The sequence below is a fragment of the Cnephaeus nilssonii genome (assembly GCF_951640355.1).
Source record: "Cnephaeus nilssonii genome assembly, chromosome: 3".
Taxonomy (NCBI): domain Eukaryota; kingdom Metazoa; phylum Chordata; class Mammalia; order Chiroptera; family Vespertilionidae; genus Cnephaeus; species Cnephaeus nilssonii.
In genome coordinates this window covers 54,229,678-54,249,469 of record NC_137074.1, presented here as the reverse complement: position 1 = coordinate 54,249,469, position 19,792 = coordinate 54,229,678, and the positions used below count along the sequence as shown (strand labels likewise).

The 19,792-nt window shown below is 37.3% G+C and overlaps 1 protein-coding gene across 7 annotated transcripts in view; it reads right to left on the bottom strand.

Annotated features, from left to right (window-relative positions):
* The window catches only part of ZNF148 (zinc finger protein 148), a 132,722-nt gene that overhangs the window by 66,537 nt on the left and 46,393 nt on the right, over positions 1–19,792 (bottom strand). For 6 of the 7 annotated variants that reach the window (XM_079767155.1, XM_079767150.1, XM_079767156.1 and 3 more), the window contains 3 exons: positions 16,730–16,865; positions 10,726–10,899; positions 9,452–9,800 (listed from right to left, as the gene is read on the bottom strand). In XM_079767155.1, coding sequence (XP_079623281.1) covers positions 9,452–9,784 — 333 coding nt within the window. In that variant the 5' untranslated portion in view covers positions 9,785–9,800; positions 10,726–10,899; positions 16,730–16,865. The remainder of the gene's footprint in view (positions 1–9,451; positions 9,801–10,725; positions 10,900–16,729; positions 16,866–19,792) is intronic. The other variant, XM_079767152.1, reaches the window with a different exon arrangement.

The window sequence follows — 19,792 nt, the reverse complement described above, 5'->3', positions numbered from 1 at the left end:
CTCAAAAAGTGTTTAATTGCCTACAAGAGCCCAGGCACTGCAATAAAAAGTTAAGACAGGCTCCAGAAAAGAGACCTTACAGTCTTGCAAGCAAAGAAAAGCAAAATAAGTTTGCTACAATAATGACACTCACATAAAAAAGACAGCTTTTAAACTGAAAAGTGAAAAATGGTATATTGCCAAACAAACAATAGTATAGGTACATAAAACATGTATAGAAGCAATAGAAAAAGTAATAGTGGACCTGGACAACTAAAGTAATTTGATGTGCTTAAAGGACGAAATAAGGAGAGGTGCTTGAATTACTAGTGTAAGGAGCTGGATAACATGAGAAGAGACCTGATTTGAAGGCTCGTTCAGCCCATGCAAAAGGGTACATTTTAGATGTTTGGCAACAAGAAACCTCTGAAGAAGTTTTAGTATGGAAGTGAGAAATAAAAATCTCATTTTGGAAAGATCACTATAGAAACTGTATGAAATATAGATTGGATAAGGCTCAGGCTACATTCAGTCTAATAAAAAGGGTATTGTAATGTATAGACTACTTCATCCAACAACAGCAGAACACACATTCTTCTCAAGCTCACATGGAGCATTCACCACATTCAGGGCCATAAAATGCCTCAACAAATTTAAAAGAACAGAAAACATACTATGTATGCTCCCAACCCATAATGGAATTGAATTAGTAATCAATAACAGAAAAACAGCTGGAAGATCCGAACATATCTGGAGATTAAACAACACACTTCTAAATAACATATGACTCAAAAAATCTCAGGAGAGGATTTTATGAATTTGACCTCAAAGGCAAGGGAAGCAAAAGAAAAAATAAATAGGACTATAGCAAACTAAAAAGCTTCTACACAGCAAAAGAAACTGTCAAAAACAAAAAGGCAATCAACTGAATGGGAGAAGATATTTGCAAATGACACCTCCCAATAAAGGGGTTAATGTTCAAAATACATAAAGAACTTATACAACTCAACAACAACAAAAAATCAGCCAACGAAACAAAAGGGCAACCAACTGAATAGGAGAAGATATTTACAAACAAGAGCTCTGACAACAGGTTAATAGACAAAATATATAAAGAACTCCATACAACTCAACACCAAACAGGCAATCTATACTAATAATCTATACTAATAAAAGGGTAATATGCTAATTAGACCAGGTCGACCAGACATCTTCCGGTCGTCCGGTCCTCCTTCCAGACAAAGCCATGGGTGGAGGGGGCTGAGGCAGAGGTGGTTAGGGGCAGTCAGGCCGGCAGGGGAGGGCGGTTAGGGATGATCAGGCAGGCAGGCAGGTGAGCGGTTAGGAGCCAGTGGTCCTGGATTGTGAGAGGGATGTCCGACTGCCAGTTTAGGCCCCATCCCTGCAGGATGGGGCCTAAACCGGCAGTCGGATATCCCCTGAGGGGTCCCGGATTAGAGAGGGTACAGGCCAGGCTGAGAGACACACATCCCCGTGCACAAATTTTGTGCACCAGGCCTCCAGTCCTATATAATAAAAGCCTAATATGCTAAGTATCTAGTCGACCAGTTGGCTGTTCAACCAATCAAAGCATAACATGCTAATGATATGCTAAGGCCGCTCAACTGCTTGCTATGATGTGCACTGACCACCAGGGGGAAGACAGTCGACCAGTCAACCAGTCACTATGACGTGCACTGACCACCAGGAGGCAGATGCTCCAACCCGTAGGTTAGCTTGCTGCTGGGGTCTGGCCGATCGGGACTGAGCGAGACAGGCCAGACATGCCCTGGAGCCCTCCTGCAGTCCTCCCAGCTGGCCAACCTCCCGCATCCCTCCCCGGCCCCGATCATGCACCAGTGGGGTCCCTCGGCCTAGCCTGCACCTTCTCGCAATCCGGGACCCCTTGGGGGACGTTGGAGAGCCGGTTTCAGCCCAATCCCACAGACCAGGCCGAGGGACCCCACTGGTGCACAAATTCGTGCACCGGGCCTCTAGTCCAATTATAAAATAGGCAGAGGACCTGAATAGACACCTTCTCCCAAGAATACATACAAATGGCCAACAGGTATATGAAAAGATGCTCAACTTCACTAGCTATTAGGGAAATGCAAATCAAAACTACAATGAGATACCACCTCACATCTGAGAATGGCTATTATCAATAAGACAAGTATAACAACAAGTGTTGGAGAGGCTGTGGAGGGAGAAAAGGAACCATCATTTACTGCTGGCAGGAATGTAAACTGATTACAACCACTACGAAAAACAGCCTGGCGATCCCTCAAAAAATAAGAATAGAGTTACCATATGGCACAGCAATCCTTTTCCTATCTACCTGAGAAACTCGAAAACATTTATTTGCAAAGATACATGCATCTCTATGATCAATGCAGCATTAGTCACAGTGGCCAAGACATAGAAACAACCAGTGTCCTTTGACAGAGTATTGGAGAAAGAAGATGTGGTACATATACACAATGGAATACTACTCAGCTATAAGGAAAGATGAAATACTGCCGTTTACAACAATATGGACCTTGAGAATATCATGCTGAACAGACAGAAAAAGTCAAGAACCATATGATTTCACTCATATGTGAGATATACTGGTTACACCGAAAACAACAAATGAACAAACAAGACAAACAAAAATACAAAAACTATAGACACAGACAACAGTATGGTGCTTATCAGAGGGGGAGGAGGTGGTGAAGAGGTAACAAAGGGTAATTCGGGTCAAATATATGATGACAGAAGGAGATCTGACTTTGGGTGGTGAACACACAATGCAATATGGAGATGTATCATAGAATTGTACACTTGAAACCTATATAATCTTACTAGCCAATGCCAGCACAATAACTTTAATTTAAAAAGAAATTGCAGGAGAAATGAGAAGATATGCAGAACCAAATGAAAACAAAAATACAACTTATCAAAATTTGTGGAACACAATGAAAGCAATGCTTAGAGGAAATTTTATAGCATTGAATACATGTATTAGAAAAGAAGATCTAGGAGAAACTGGTAAAGATGGCGGCACAGATAAACACGGTACTTGCTGACTCCCACAACCACATCAAAATGTACAACTAAAATACAGAACAACCATCAATCCTCACCACCAGAAATCTAGCTGAATGGAAGTCCTACAACTAGGGAATTATAAAAGAAGCACATCAAAAATGGTAGGAAAGGCAGAGACACAGAGTGGAATCGCGGAACCAGCTGATCCCACACCCAAGTGCAGCAGTTTAAAATTGGGAAAGATCTTGGATGTGGAGGTTTCCCTGAGGAGCGAAGGTTCCCTGCCCCACACCAGGCCCCCAGCCCAGGTTTCCAGTGCCAGGAAGAGAAGCACCCACAACTTCTGGCTGAAAAAAACAGCAGGAATTGTGGTTGAGTAACACAGAGGCTATGGGAATCCCAGGCACTTCCTCTAAAAGGACCCATGCTCGGACTTACTTGCACTCACTCCCTCTGAGCTCCAATGCTGGGGCAGCAGCTTGGAGGTACCTGGGACATTCAGAGAGGAACTAACTTGTCTGGAATCAGGGTGAGAGCTGGAGGGACAGCTTTCTCCCAGACAGAAGTTTTCGCACAGGCCACTATTCCTTTGCTGAGCCTTCCCCACCACAGAGCCAATAGGTTGCACCATATCTAAATCTCCTTCAACTGGGCTCACATTTTTTGCTCCACCTTAGTGATTCCCTGAGCCCCTGCCCCTCCCTACTTGCAGGCTCATCCAAGCCATTTCCAGTGGTTTTTCCATACAACTGGTCTCTCTTGCCTCTTGCTCTGGACTTTTCTAAAATCTCTCCAATAAGCAGCAACTGGCATCAGAATGCCTCAGACCTCTCAATAAGTGGCCCCAGGACTGGCACCAGTGACAGCTACCCTGGTTCAGAACTTGGCCTCTTCTGGGCACCTCCAAGCTCAATCTAAGTAGCAGCCATCTGCAGATTGCTTTGTAGCCCATGCTGGGTGGGCCAGGGCAGGGCACAGGCTGAGGCTGCCTTTGCACCTCCAGGAAGGCCCCAGAGCCAGTGCATCCGGTGGTCAGCTTTGACCATGCCCGATTACAATCCTACCACCTCTACAAGTGACACACTCAAAGAGCAGACTCGGTGACCACCAAAGCCTCATTGAAGCAAGTTCTGCTCCATAAGGTCAGCTCCTGCACAGCAGTTCTTCTGCTATAGTTACAGCTAATCTTCCCAACCAATTGGCCTAGGGGGGTGGGGGGTTAATCCCTCCTACTGACACTAGCATCAATGAAGACTCAATTACAATAGGACAGTGCACACAGCTCACACAAGGGCACCCCAAGAATGCCCAGCTCAGGTAACTGGAGAGGCTGAGCCACTGGGCCTTAAAGGACACCTAATACACAAGGTGACTCTATCAATTCCAGGAGACATAGCAGATCTACCTAATACATAGAAACAAACATGGAGAAGCAGCCAAAATGTGGAGACTAAAAAACATGTCACAAATGAAAGAACAGGAGCAATCTCCAGAAAAAGATCTAAATGAAATGGAAGCAAGAAAACTACTAGATACAGAGTGCAAATAATGGTTATAAGGTTGCTCAAGGAACTTAATGAGAACTTCAAGGAACTTAGTGAGAACATCAACAGCATAAAAAAGGAGCAATCAGAAATGAAGCATATACTAACTGAATAAAGAATAATTTACAGGGGATCAACAATAGAGTAGAGGGCGTTGAGAATTAAATTAAGAATTTGAATATAAGGAAGCAAAAAACAGCCAATCAGAACAGCAAAAAGAAAAAAAAGAATCCAAAAATATGAAGATAGTGTAAGGAGCCTCTGGGACAACTTCAAGGGTACCAACATTTGCATTATGGCAGCGCCAGAAGAAGATAGGGACAAAGAAACTGAAAACCTATTTGAAAAAATAATGAAGAAAACTTTCCCTCCCTGGTGAAAGAAATAGACATACAAGTCCAGGAAGCACAGAGAATCCCAAACAAGATGAACCCAAAGAGGCCCACACCAAGACACATCATAATTAAAACGCCAAAGGTTAAAAACAAAGAGAGAATCTTAAAGCAGCAAGAGAAAAGCAGTTAGTTACCTACAAGGGATCACCCATATGACTTTTGGCTGATTTCTCAACACAAACTTTGCAGGCCAGAGGGAGTGGCAAAAAATATTCAAAGTGATGAATAGCAAGGACCTACAACCAAGGTTACTCTACCCAGCAAAGCTATCATTTAGAATTGAAGATCAGATAAAGAGCTTCACAGACAAGAATAAGCTAAAGGAGTTCATCACCACCAAACCAATATTATATGAACTGTTAAATGGTCTACTTTAAGAAGAAAAAAAATTTTTTGAAGAACAAAAATATCTACTCTAATAATAGCCTAGGTGGCGTCACGCCCTCATGTCGTCACAAGATGGCCATCACAAGATGGCCACGCACACAGTGGAGGTGGGGCCCAGCAGTCACTCCGCACGGTGAGGCCTGGGGGTCCCATGGCTCTGTGCAGCGCAGAGGAGGCCAGTCCTGGCATCTCCACCACCTCGCACAGAGGAGGCGGGTCCCAGTGGAGGAGATGGGTCGCAGCAGGGGAAGGCAGTTGGGGAGATCAGGCCAGCAGGGGAGGGCAGTTGGGGGCAATCAGACCCAGGCAGGGGAGGGCAGTTGGGGGCCATCAGGCCGGCAGGAGAGGGCAGTTGGGGGCAATCAGAACCTGGCAGAGGAGGGCAGTTGGGGGCCATCAGGCCAGCAGGAGAGGGCAGTTAGGCGTCAATCAGGCCGGCAGGGGAGCAATTAGGGGGCGATCAGGCTGGCAGGCAGAAGCGGTTAGGGGCAATCAGGAAGGCAGGCAGGCAAGCGGTTAGGAGGCAACAGTCCCGGATTGTGAGAGGGATGTCCGAAGGGTCCCAGATTGGAGAGGGTGCAGGCCGGGCTGAGGAACACTCCTTCCCCTCCCCACCCCCCAACCCCCGTGCAGAATTTCATGCACCAGGACTCTAATGAACAATAAAATGGCAATAAATACATATCTTCCAATAATTGAATATAAAATAAACGAACAAGCAGAACAGAAACAGACTCACAGATACAGAGAACATCTTAACAGTTGCCAAATGGGTGGGAGGGTAATGGGAAAAAAGGGTGAAGGGATTTAGAAATACAAATTAGTAGTTATAATATAGTCACGGGTGTATAAGTACAACATAGGTAACATAGTTAATAATATTCTAATAACTCTGTATGGTGTCAGATGGATGAGATTTATCAAATGATCACTTAATAAATTATAAAATGTCTAATCACTGGGGTATACACCTGAAGTAATATAGTATTTTATGTAAACTATAATTGAAAAAATAAAAAATGATTAAGAAGAAAAAAAAAGATCTGAAAGAAGATCTGAAATCAATCATCTAAACTTCCACCTTAGAAACCAGGGGGGAAAAAAGCAAATCAAATTGAAAATAATACACAAGAAATAATAAAAGAGCAGAAATCAATGAAATTGAAAACTGGAAATCAAGAGTGAAAATCAAAAGCTGGTTCTTTCTAAATATATATGAAATGACTAAGCTCTACTGGGAGAGAGGAAATGGGAAACTGTTGTTCAGTGGGTATAGAGTTCAGTTTTGCAAGATGAAATGGTCTAGAAGTGTTTTACAACAACATGAGTATAGTTAACGCTACTTTACACTTAAAATCTGTATTTAAAAAAGGGCAACAAGACCCTAACTAGCCAGGCTTTAAAAAAAAAAGGCAGCAAGCCTCTACCCAGGCTGAGAAAAAAAAGAGAGAACACATAAGCAATTAATATAAAAAACAAAAGTGGAAAAATGAAACTAGATCACCAACTTACACCATACACAAAAACCAATTCAAAATGGCTAAAGGACTTAAATGTAAGACGGGAAACCATAAAAATCCTACAAGACTCCATAGGCAGCAAAATAGCAGACATATGTCATAGCAATATCTTTACAGACACAGATCCTAGGGCAATGGAGACTAAGGAGAAATAAACAAATGGGACTACATCAAAATAAAAAGCTTCTGCACAGCAAAGGCAGCCATCAACAAAACAACAAGAAAGCCCACTGCATGGGTGAACATATTTGCCAATACTATTTCAGGTAAGGGTTTAAATCTCCAAAATCTATAGGGAACTCATACAACTTAACAAAAGGCAGATAAACAATCCAATCAAAAAATGGGCAAAGGACCTAAATAGACACTTTTTGAAAGAGGACATACAGAAGGCCGAGAGACATATGAAAATATGCTCAAAGTCACTAATCATCCGAGAGATGCAAATCAAAACAACAATGAGATACCATCTCACACCTGTCAGAATGGCTATCATCAACAAATCAACAAAGGACAACTACTGGCAAGGATGTGGATAAAAAGGAACCCTTGTGCACTGCTGGTGGGAATGCAGACTGGTGCAACCACTGTGGAAAACAGTACAGAGTTTCCTCAAAAATTTAAAAACGGAACTCCCATTTGACCCAGTAATCCTACTTCTAGGACTATATCCCAAGAAACCGGAAACACCAATCAGAAAGGATATATTCACCCCTATGTTCATAGCAGCACAATTTACAATAGCTAAGATTTGGAAACAGCCTAAGTGGATTAAAAAACTGTGGTACAGCTACACAATGGAATACTACGCCATTATAAAAAAGAAAGAACTTTTACTATTTGCAACAGCATGGATGGACCTGGAGAGCATTATGCTAAGCAAAATAAGCAGTTGGAGAAAGATAAATATCACATGATCTTACTCATGTGGGATATAATGATCAATAGAATTTGATGAACAAAAATAGATCCAGAGACAAATGGCAGGGGAGCGGGGGGGGTGGGTGTTTGAGAGCAACCAAAGGACTTACATGCATGCATATTAGCATAACCAATGGACACAGAAACTGGGGTGCTGGGGGCTTGCCCAGGATGGGAATGGCTGGGGGGGTGGGGTGGGGGAGGAGTGTCAAGCGGGGAAAAAAGAGACATGTAAAATTCTAGACAATAAATAAATAAATAAAAATGAAAGTGGGGACACCACAACAGACTCCATGGGGATTGAAAGGATAATAAGGGACTACTATGAACAATTCTATACTCACAAATTGGATAACCTAGATAAAAATCGATCAATTCCTTGGAAGATACAATTAGTCAAAACTCACACAAGAAAAAACAGATAATCTGTGTAGGCCTATATCTGTAAAAGAAATTGAATCAGTAATTAAAACCTTCCAAAAAAGAAAATATCAGGCCATATGGACTCAGTGGTCAATTCAACCAAATATTTAAGGAAGACATTATACCAATTCTCTACAATCTCTTCCAGAAGATGGCAACAGAGAGAATACTCCTAACTCATTCTAAGAATTCAGGATTACTCTAATATCAAAATCAAACAAAGGTATTACAAAAAAAGAAAACTAGACCAATATAGCTCATGAACACAGATGCAAAATCCTCAAAAAAATATTAGCAAATTGAATCCAATAATGTATAAAAATAATTATACACCACAACCAAGTGGAATTTATTCCAGGTATGCAAGGCCAGTTCAACATTCAAAAATCACATCAACCTACTGAAAAAAGAAAAGGCTATTGCAATGGGCTATGTAAAAATTGGGAAGCATATATACTAGAACACAACTATAAGCAGTTATCCATTTATTCACACTATGTGCCAACAACTGGGATATAAGAGAAAATAAGACAAACTTCATTTTCTTGTGGTATGGCTGAGGAGAATATTATAAGCAGGATATATGAAGGTCATGAATCAAAAGAAAAAGTACAATATATTAAATGTGCTGAAAGGAATCCAGGTTTAATATCACAGAAAGAACAGAAAAGGATTGCATATGGTTATGGTTTTGCTGGTTGTCAGGTAAAATTAAAAATACAAGAAGGAAAAAACTTTATGGGTGCTTACAAGGGTGCCTACAAAAGAATACCTTAGGTGATAAGCCATGATATATACAGTAAATATAGGAGACTAAAGATCTTAATATACTTTCAAAAGATTAAAAAATAAAGAAGGCAGGAATTGCTAAATTATAGAATTTGAAGGAGTGCATGCTCTTTTTCTAATTATGCTCAAGTTTCGACCTTCCACCCATTAAGGAAAAACTCAGAAGTTAAAACAAAATACTTTAAAAATTAAGCACTTAAAATTTAACACACAGTAATCCTGATGAAGAAATAAATGTTATCCTGGAAAAGATACGTTTCTAAAATGTATGTAATACAAAAAGTTAATTTTGCATTTTCCAATATAATTTACGTTAATATTTAGTATACCTATTTAAGAACACCAGTGTGAACTATTTAGCCATTAAACATTTTCTGAAAGTTCTTCAATGACTTGTAGTATTACTCAATACTAAACTATGTTTCTAATTATATGCTTAATATTTTATAAAGGAGTTACTTACAGGGACATTAAGTGCATATTGTAGTCCTTGAGGAAGTCTTTCATGTGTTTCCATCTGCTCTTCATCATTTTTCACTGTTTCCTCATGGACCATGAGTTCATCATGTGATATCATATCCTGTTGTCTCATTTCACTTTCTTGTAACACTTCATCTGAAGCAAGGATCTCCTGGTGGGGCAGACTCCGATCTTGAAGTACCGACTCCTGCAGGTCCCCAGACACAGTGGACTGGCCAGACACTCCACCCATTACCACCATCGCCCTGGAAGACTGCATTTCGTCTATGCCGCCACATTTAAGAAATAATCCTTCCAGTTTGTCGTCAATGTTCATGCTTAAGTATAACTGCCTAGAAAGACCAAGTTTGGTAACAAAGCATAATAAATTAGTTTTATATGTCTACTTGGTAATTTTTTAATTCAAATTATGAAAAGTATACACTTTAATAGAAAAACTTCACTCATATATTTCAGTATTGCCTCCAATTTTTAAACTACCTAGATAAGGCTAGTAGAGCAAAATACAAATTTTCATTTTTGTCTTAAAGGCATACTCTAATCTATTTTTATGAAAAATGAGCCTGACATTAAGCAAATAAGGAAATATGTATTTATAATAGTCAAAGGATTCATATCCTTTAGGATATTAAAATGTTTTATAAGAAGAAGAAATACATTCATTAAGAAATTAACTGACAAAACATTATCAGGCAAGTCATAAAAAAAACTTAGAAACAGTCACTAAATATATAATAGTGGATTACAATAATCAAAGAGACAAACATTAAAACAGAAGTACCATATTTCATCTACCAAACTGGTAATAACTTTTAAAAAATTAAGTCCAATGTTGAGGTGGCTGATGAAAAGACACATCTACTGACAGTGGGAATATAAATTAGTTCAACAATTTTCAAAGGCCATTTGGTCTATGTATCAAAAGTCATAAAAATGCACATATTCTTTGAACCAGTGATTATACTTTTAGGAACCTATTCTGATGAAATCAGTAATGCATACAAAGATATACACGAAAAATCACTGTAATGTATATAACAGTGAAAAACTGCAAATGTACTACATATTCAACAAAAGAAAACTAATTAAATATATTCATATATATGCTTTAAAACTAAACTATAGTGATGGCTGCACAACTCAATAAATTTACTAAAAATAACTGAATTGTACATTTAAAACAGGTGAATTTTAATTTTATTGCATGTAAATTATATCTCAATAGGTTTTTCTTAAAAATAAAATCAGAATGGCTACCCTTGGGAGGGGCTGCTGATAGGAGGCAGGAAGAGAAGGATGTCTGAGAGCTGGCAATGTTTTTTCTTGAGTTGAATGATGGTTGCACAGGTGTGCTCACTTTGTAAAATTGCAAGATGTACATCTGTGATATGTGCACATTCTGTCAGTTGTTACAGTACTTCAATAAAAAGTCTGTTGAAACAAAAAATCCATATAGTCATAAAAATATTCTTTAAAAATGTTTTTAAATGTGGAGAAATATCCCAATATAAAGGGAATTGTGTGTTTACATGTGTGAATGTGCACAGGTTTATCTAAAATATTAATATTAACATTACCAAAGGGTGGTAAAATTACCAGGTTTATTTCTCAATTATATTTAACTCTAATTTGAAAACTTTCAATAATAAAAATTTTTATAAATGTTTTTAAATTTCTTAAAATGTAATAAAAGTACTTTCATTACTAATATAGTCAAGTAGTTGTACATGATTAAATAAGTAGGTCATGATAAAAACTAGACACTATTACATTATCTTATTTTCTCTATTATTATAGAAAAGTCAAGCAGTATTAAATCCGCCCTTCTAACTCCGGTTGCTATAAATTAATATTCCATTGTGTTATTCTAGGAACTAACAACAATAATCATGAAATTCAAAGAAACATTTCAAAGAAGGTCAAAGCATTGGTACAAAGCTTGTTTTTTTTAAAGTGACTTCTATCATCAGACTGTGTGAAATAAACATACATACCCTACCCAAGGAGAAGAGACCATAATTAGTAAACACATTAACTGTGTTTCAGTTTAGTCATCTCTTTCCCAAATCAATAATGGTTACTGCCTTGGATCATAGCTTTCAGAGGTAAAATAAACGGTCAGTTAAGTTCAAATACACTACTGAAATTTAAATACTATTTATTTTACTAAGGTTTTTATCTAGGGAGAAAACTTTACTTAAATAAACAGCTAAAAATATATAATAGCAGAGTAAACAAAATAAAAATGTAATTCATACTTGCTAATCTTGTTTTCCCTGGTACCAGGTACTATCAGTCTAGATTATATAGAACAAAGGACCAAGAATCTCATTTCACTTTTTTAAAATCTCTAAGTAGCAAACTTAAAATCTAAAAAAAATATATTTTAAATATACTACCAAATAACTGTTCTCTTCAAATATTCTATTATCACATTTCTTAAAAAATAAACTATCCTATGACTATGTGAAACTTAAGTTCTTTAGGGTTAGAATTTGCTTATTTTGGACATTTCTTTGGAAATCCTTACCAAATAAATTAATTATATTCTTCTAATCTATTTACTGTTTTCTTAAAAAATTAGGAAAACCCCTAACTTAAAAAGGACTTATATATACAGTTGCTGCTACAGTTGCTAGTGCTACACAGTTATTGGGGTTTTTTTAAGGAGATTTTTGGCTCAGCGGTTGAGTGTCAAACTATGAACCAGGAGGTCATGGTTCGATTGCCAGTCAGGGCACATGCTCGGATTGCTTGCTCAATCCCCAGTAGAGGGTGTGCAGGAGGCAGCCGAGCAATTCGCTCTCATCATTGATGTTTTCATCTCTCTCTCCCTCTCCCTTCCTCTCTGAAATCAATAAAAATATATTTTTAAATAAATATTTAAAATTAAAAAGGAGCTTTTTAAAATATAGAAGCTATAGAAGAAGAGATTATTAAATTATCCATTTAGAGAAACTGACCTAGGACAGAACTTAGTTTTTAAACAAAAGTGGCCAAAGTTGAAGCTGACTTGTTAAGCCAACACAAGGTCCACATTTCCCTAAAGCAGAAGTACCCAACTCCAATGTTCCTGATCACATACCTCATCAATTTTTTTAAATTTAGCATAGCCTAATACATCTGACCTTTGCACAACACAGGGTTAGGAGTACTGACCACCTGCATATAACTTTTAATTCCCCAAAAACTTAACTAGTCCCTTGGTATCCTTAAGGGATTGGTTCCAGGACCCCTGTTCAATACCAAAATTCGAGGATGCTCAAGACCTTATAATAAAATGGTGTAGAATAACGCATACAGTAGACCCTTGGCATCCACAAATTCCCAACTGAGGATCAAAATTAAGTTTTTTAGGGCTAAAACTTATTTCAATTTATGGTTGACTGAATCCACAGGTGTGAAACCTGGAAATACAGAGAGTCACTGTATATTTATTGGGGGAAATCTGCATATAAGTGGACCCACACAGTTCAAACCCATGTTGTCCAAGGGTCAACTGTATATGCATACTATTTTAAACTATACTCCCATAACATTGTGTTACTATATAATGTCCACATCAACAAACACAAATATATAATACATATATACGTATATATACATATATACTACTATATATATATATATATACACACATATATGTATGTGTATATGTATGTGTGTGTGTGTATATATATATATATAATTTCTTTTTTTTTTTTACTCACCTTATCCCTAACATCAGACCGAAACAATTAGAATTGAGGAAGTTGAAGTACTTTGGAGATAGAGAATATTTTGGGGGGAAAAGACAGGTTTGCATAAAGTGCCAAAGTAAGGGACTTAGAACAGGAAGACAGCAAACCTCAACAGAAGTAGTAAATGGAAAGGGAAATAGAAATACTGTAAATGGAAGACAAACTTGACTTCTTTGAAAATTTTCTTGGAAACAGGCCATATACACAGAAAAAATAATTCTCCTTTTTTTACATATGGTTTCTTATTCCTATGACCATGTTGGCTTGGCCTATAAACTATTTTTAAGACAATTTCCCTGAAATACCAGAAAATACTAAGATAACACAGATTTCAATATTAATGAACAATGCTCTGATGAGGTTTTAAACTAAGTCTTGGAAAGTTCTATCAAAATGAAAACTACATGTACCCCTGGACCCAGCAACCTCACTGCTAGAAATACATACAATCCTATGGGCTTATTCATGAAAATTAACCAAAGATATATGTACAACCCTTTAGTAGGAAAAGATTGGAGACAACCTAAGCATCCACTGCCAAGACTTATTATTATTCAACCATACAATGGCATGCACACAGCCATTAAAAGGAATGATGCAGTGGGCACGGGGGCAGGCCAGAAGGGGCCAATGCGGGAAAAGGGGGGACATATGTAATACTTTCAACAATAAAGAATTATAAAAAAAAAAAAAAAAAAGGAAGGTGGTTGCTATATGTGCTGAAAAAAAGTTCTCCAAGATATATTAAGTGAAAAAAATCCAAGAGAAGAAACAGAGACAAATAGCATGACCCACACTTGTATCACATACCTCAGACAGTGTCTGGACAGAGTAAACTGAACAGGAAATGAAACAAGGCTCTCCAACAAAAAAGTTAATTTCACCAACGCTATAGTAAAAGGGAAAAGTACAAAGCTACACCAAGAGAAATGACAAAGGACAAAGTTATTGTCCTTAACTTTCCCCCTCTAATCCTAATGATCTCAGTCAAAGATCTCATGTGCTTCAAGCACATTAAAAAATCCAAACACAACAAAAGGTCCCATGCTCAAAATTTAACACAAGATACTTCCCTTTTCTAATTTCAATATTTTTAGAGAGGCCCAGGTAAATGTAAAGAAAACTCATGTAATCAATACACATTTAGATGTGAATAGTTAAATGTCTTTTCCTAATAAACCTTCAAAAAGAGCCAACTGTTTTTTGACCCAAATGTCTGTAACAGTTAATGGAAATTTAGGATTTAGGGATATTATATAGGAGAGAGGAAGAAAGAAATAATGCTTCTTTTAAATCATGTCACCTACATAAAAGAGTGCACTAGAAGATACAAAGAAATAATTTGCATTCCCAGGAGCTGCTGGCCAACTGGGGGAAAAGGACTGGGGGAGTAATAAGTCACCCTGAGCTCCTTGAGATGACCCACTATCTTGTAAATGAAAGGGCCTTGGGCAGCTGACAATGGTGTACAACAGCAGAACTGTTAACAACCAAAACAGGATAAAAAATTAAGTCCAAAGGCTAATTCAACTAAAGGTGGGCTGGTACTCCTGGAGTTTCAAGTTAACCACAACAGGGATTACTAACAAGAACAGGAGAGGAGAAAGGATGGGGCCCACCTTGGGCCAATTTCCGCTAAATGTACCTTCTAACTCAGCATTATTTCCCCTTCCCAAGTTTTATTCTTCCTCATCTCCACCCCTCTGCCAGAGAAGCCAGAAGGTACAGCAACAGAGATACTTAGGGGGCCACAACACAGCTTCCTGCTCAATTCAATTCCCACTCTCCCTCACACACCCTTTCCCAATAAAAGATGTTTGGTTCAGCTGTGTAAGAGTAACTGAATTGTGGTGGGTCAGGAAACCCCTAGTCATTGTTGTGAATTACCAACCCTCTCTCTCTCCTGTCTTCCAGAAGAGACAGCTTACTCTTCTTGTTGTCACTGTCTAATTTAATGCTTCCAATCAACTATTTATGTGCAATTAGAAACTAAGCTTTACAGAAATAGAGTAAATAAACTTTGAGTCGGGGCTTTTCATAAGGAATTAAACACATGGGCTTTTAATACAAGCATGTGCAAACAATTACTTCCTAAACTGAGGGGACTGTTAGGCTTGTTTTCAGAGGACAAAGTAAACAGAAGCATAACAGATGGACAAGTTGGGCATTAATAGTCATTTTTAATCAAGTACACAAGGCACTTAAAGTGCTTACTGAGTTCTTTTATGACAGTTCTAAGCAATTAATAAGAAAAATACCTTACCACATTTGTTAATAGGCTTGAGTCTATATTATAAAATTCAGAGATTATCATAATCTGGAAAGCACTGTGCTGAGTACATTTATGTATCTTACTTCACTTAATATTTACAACACTCAAGACAGTAAGGGTACATCCCCATGTAACAGATAAAGAAAGGAAAGCAAAAACTAGGCATATTCTGCATTTCAATTATTCATCACCAAAGTCTCCTAAAACAATGTAACAAGAAAATAGTGGTATTTAGAAATATTAAAATATCAAATTTATGGCAACTCAGAATGTTTAAAGGCACAATTACAATTTATCTTAAAAAGAAGCTGGGGGGGGGGGGGGGCGGTGTAGAAAGGTCCAAGTAAAAGAGAACGCTATATTCTGCTGGATCTAGTTGTTTCATCCATCACATTTTATGTTAACAATTCAAACATTAATATGAAAAATACTTCCTCTATTAGAAAACTATGAATTTTCTACAGTTTTGTATAATATAAGGAATATCAAAAATACTTCTTAAAACAAATTTCTTGCTCAAGCAAGTGTGGCTCAGTTGGTTAGAGTGTCATCCCATGCACCAGAAGGTCAAGGGTTCGATTCTGGGTCAGGGCACATACCTAGGTTGCGGGTTCAATCCCCAGTCTGGGTGTGTACGGGCATATACAAGCATATACAAGAGGCAACCAATCGATGTATCTCTCACATTGATGTTGGTTGGAGTGTCATCCTGTGCACCAAGGTGGCAGGATTGATTCCTGTTCAGGGCACATACCCAAGTTTCAGGTTTGATCCCAAGTCAGAGCATGTGCAGGAGGCAACAGATCGATGTGTGTGTGTGTGTGTGTGTGTGTGTGTGTGTGTGTGTGTGTCTTCCTCTCTCTAAAATCAATTTTTTTTTAAAGTTTCCCTGGAAAATTTAATGTAAGTATGTGTGTTGATGATGGCAAATAAAAATACAATGCCCTATATAGCAAAAGGGTTAAAGAAGAAAACACTTTCCCACCTAAATTTCTTAAAGTTACAGAGTAAACATTTTTCTGTGCTGAACAAAACTTAAAATCTAAAATAATAATAACATAATACAATTTTCTCTTAACATTGTTTTTTCAGGGAGAAAAAATAAATCCCAAGTTTCAACAAGATATAAATAACAAAACATAAAAAAACCATTGTACAAACTCAACATAAAATCCTAGCATCCAAAAACTGGTTTCATATTTGAAAATTTTACTTATTCATGATAATGAAAAACAAGTACTGAAGTTACCTGTTACTAAGGTAAAAATGAAGACTTCAAGGAAAGGAATTCTGTACAGTTGAAAAAGAAATCATGGTTGAATTTCTACCTTTCATAAGCTTCAGTGACCCTCAATACCACCTTAACCACTTATGCCATCCGATTCCTAAAAAATAAACACAATGAACAAAACACATTACTTATGGAGGGAAAAAAATACTGTACAAATACAAAATGGAGAAACTGGTACCAATAATGAAGTAATCACTCTTTGTAAATAATAAGCTATACCTGAATGACCAGTGCAATGACTTCTTTTAAGTCTGAAACTGGGAAAATATAATAGTAGTAAGTAATAATTTGTGATATAACCCTAACCTTATAAAAAATAATTTGCCTAGATCTGGAGTTTACAGATTCAGAGATATGAGACATTGAAGGAAATTCAGAGGATTACAGAACTAAAAGTTTAGAAAAAAGAAAACAAAGATTAAGAAACCACTTAATAACACTATTCATATCTGCTTTGTAATGTTTATGAAGTGAATAAGCACACATAATACCAAGCCTTACAAATAATAAAACTAGTCATATACAGAATGCATGTGTAATCACATAGAAAAGATCTAGCTTCAGAAACATAATCAGCAAGGTTATCTTTGACAGAAAAAGCTGACAAAAAGGTGACAGTAATCATAGAGAGACTGTGTACCATATCAAAAAAATATAAAACTAAGGCATATGCTATAAACAAGAAGAAAACTGACAGTGAGTATTTTTATAAAGAGACTTGAGATAGCAATTAGTTTTGATAAATTTGTTTAGTAAAAGACTAAAGAGTTTATGAAACTTATTATCACAGAGGTATTTAAAAATACTGGATTCCTATTTATCAAGAATAACTCATACATACTCTTTCACAGGAAGCTTGGAAACCAGATAATATATGAAAACTCTTATTTTGTCTCAATTTTTACAATGGTGCAAAGGCAAGAATAGTCTCTCACCTAGAACCCGTAATAATTACATCTTTGAACTTCAGAAAGTATAATACTAATTCACTTTTCAAAAACATTTCAACATTGTGTCCTATTTAAAAACTTTAAATTGTGGAAGAGCTATTCACCCTCAGTACCCTTCTATTTCAGAATTTTCCAGAATATTCTTGGATGTTTATTTTTCCAGATAAACCTTTATCCCAAAATAAAATTTCTTTTCTTTCAGTAGGATTGTATCATATTTAAATGGCAGTGAGATGACAACAGTAACAGTAACCTGGGCAGGAGAAAGAGGGAGTCACAATCCAGGGCTGCTCCAATAAATTATCTAAAACGCCCAGTTTTGCCCAGCAGGTGTGGCTCAGCAGTTGAGCGTTAATCAAGGAACCAGGAGTTTGCTGGTTTGATTCCCAGTCAGGGCACATGCCCAATTTGCAGGCTCGATCCCCAGTGGGGGTCTTGCAGGAGGCAGTCAATCGATGATGTTCCTCTCTCATTGATGTGTCTCAATGAGACACATCAATGAGAGAGGAAAATCAATAAAAATCAATAAAAACTTATTAAAAATAAATTAAATGCCCAGTTTTAACAATATAAGATGTATATTTTTTAAATGAAATGTGACTCAAATTAAAACAGCAGCCATTACAAGCTGTTTCTGAGTATCCCCATATATTGGTTTAAGCAGAGATTTCAAAACATTTATTATAGGTATGTTAAAAGAAAAATATTTTCCTAATTTTAATTATGAAAACAACCAATCAATAAAGAGATTATCAATAAGGTTACAGAAGTTATGTAAAAGAACCACATGGAAACTAAATTTGAAGAAAATCAAAATATTTACTAGAAGGTTCAGAAGTGGATTCAAGATGTCAGAAAAAAAATCAATGACCTTGAAAATAGACACATCAGTAGAAATTATCCAATCTGAAGAACAGAAAAAAAAAGTTGAAGAAAATTGAACAGTCTCAGAGACCAATTTACCAACATTTCTAGAATCCCCAGAAGGAAAGTAGAGAAAGGGGAGAAAAAATATTTTTCAAATAACATACCAGACAAAAACATTCCAAATTTAATTTTTTAAAAGAAATCAAATCTACAGGTCTTAAAAGTTCAATGAATTTAAAGTAAAATAAATACAAACAGACCACACTGAGACATATAAGGATACCATTTAAAGCAAACTCAGAAAAATCTAGGAAGCATAAAGAGAAAAAATTCTCAGCATGTTCAGGGAACCATCAACATGATTAAGAGCTGACTTTCAATCAGAACCAATAAGGGACATGAGACAGTGGCATCACATATTCGAAGTGCTGTCAACCAAGAAGGTAACAAAATTATCCTTCAAAAATGAAGGCATAATGTGGTCTCAGATAAACTAAGGCTAAGAGAATTTTTTGCTAGCAGACCTGCCTAATAAGAAATACTAAAGGAAGTACATGAGCTGAAATGAAAAGACACCAGACTCAAATACAGAGGAAGAAAAGAACACCAGAAATGGTTAAAATGGTAAATGTGTGTGTTAAAAGACCATAAATATAGTCACACGCAACATACAACATTTAGGTCAATGACAGACAGACCACATATATTACAGTGGTCCCTTAAGATTATAATGGAGCTGAAAAATTGAATATAGTGAGGTGGTAGCTGCTGTAACGTTAACACAATGCATTACCAGTACCTACAGTATTCAATACAGTAACATACTGTATGGGTCTGTAGCCTAGAAGCAATAGGTTATACCAGTGGTCGGCAAACTGCAGCTCTGCTGACTAATGAGTTTACTGACCACTGGGATCGGGGCTTAATCACAAGGAACAACAACAGCCTGTAATTATTGGAACCGAGAGTCTATGTCAGTGGTCGGCAAACTCATTAGTCAACAGAGTGGCAAACCACGACTTGCGAGCCCCATGTGGCTCACGAGCCGCAGTTTGCCGACCACTGGGCTATACCATGTATGTGTAGTAGGCTCTACCATCTACATTTGTTTAAGGGCTCACTGTATGTTAGTACAACAATGAAATGACATAACAACATATTTCTATGAATGTAGCCCCATCAAGTGATACATGACTATATTTTT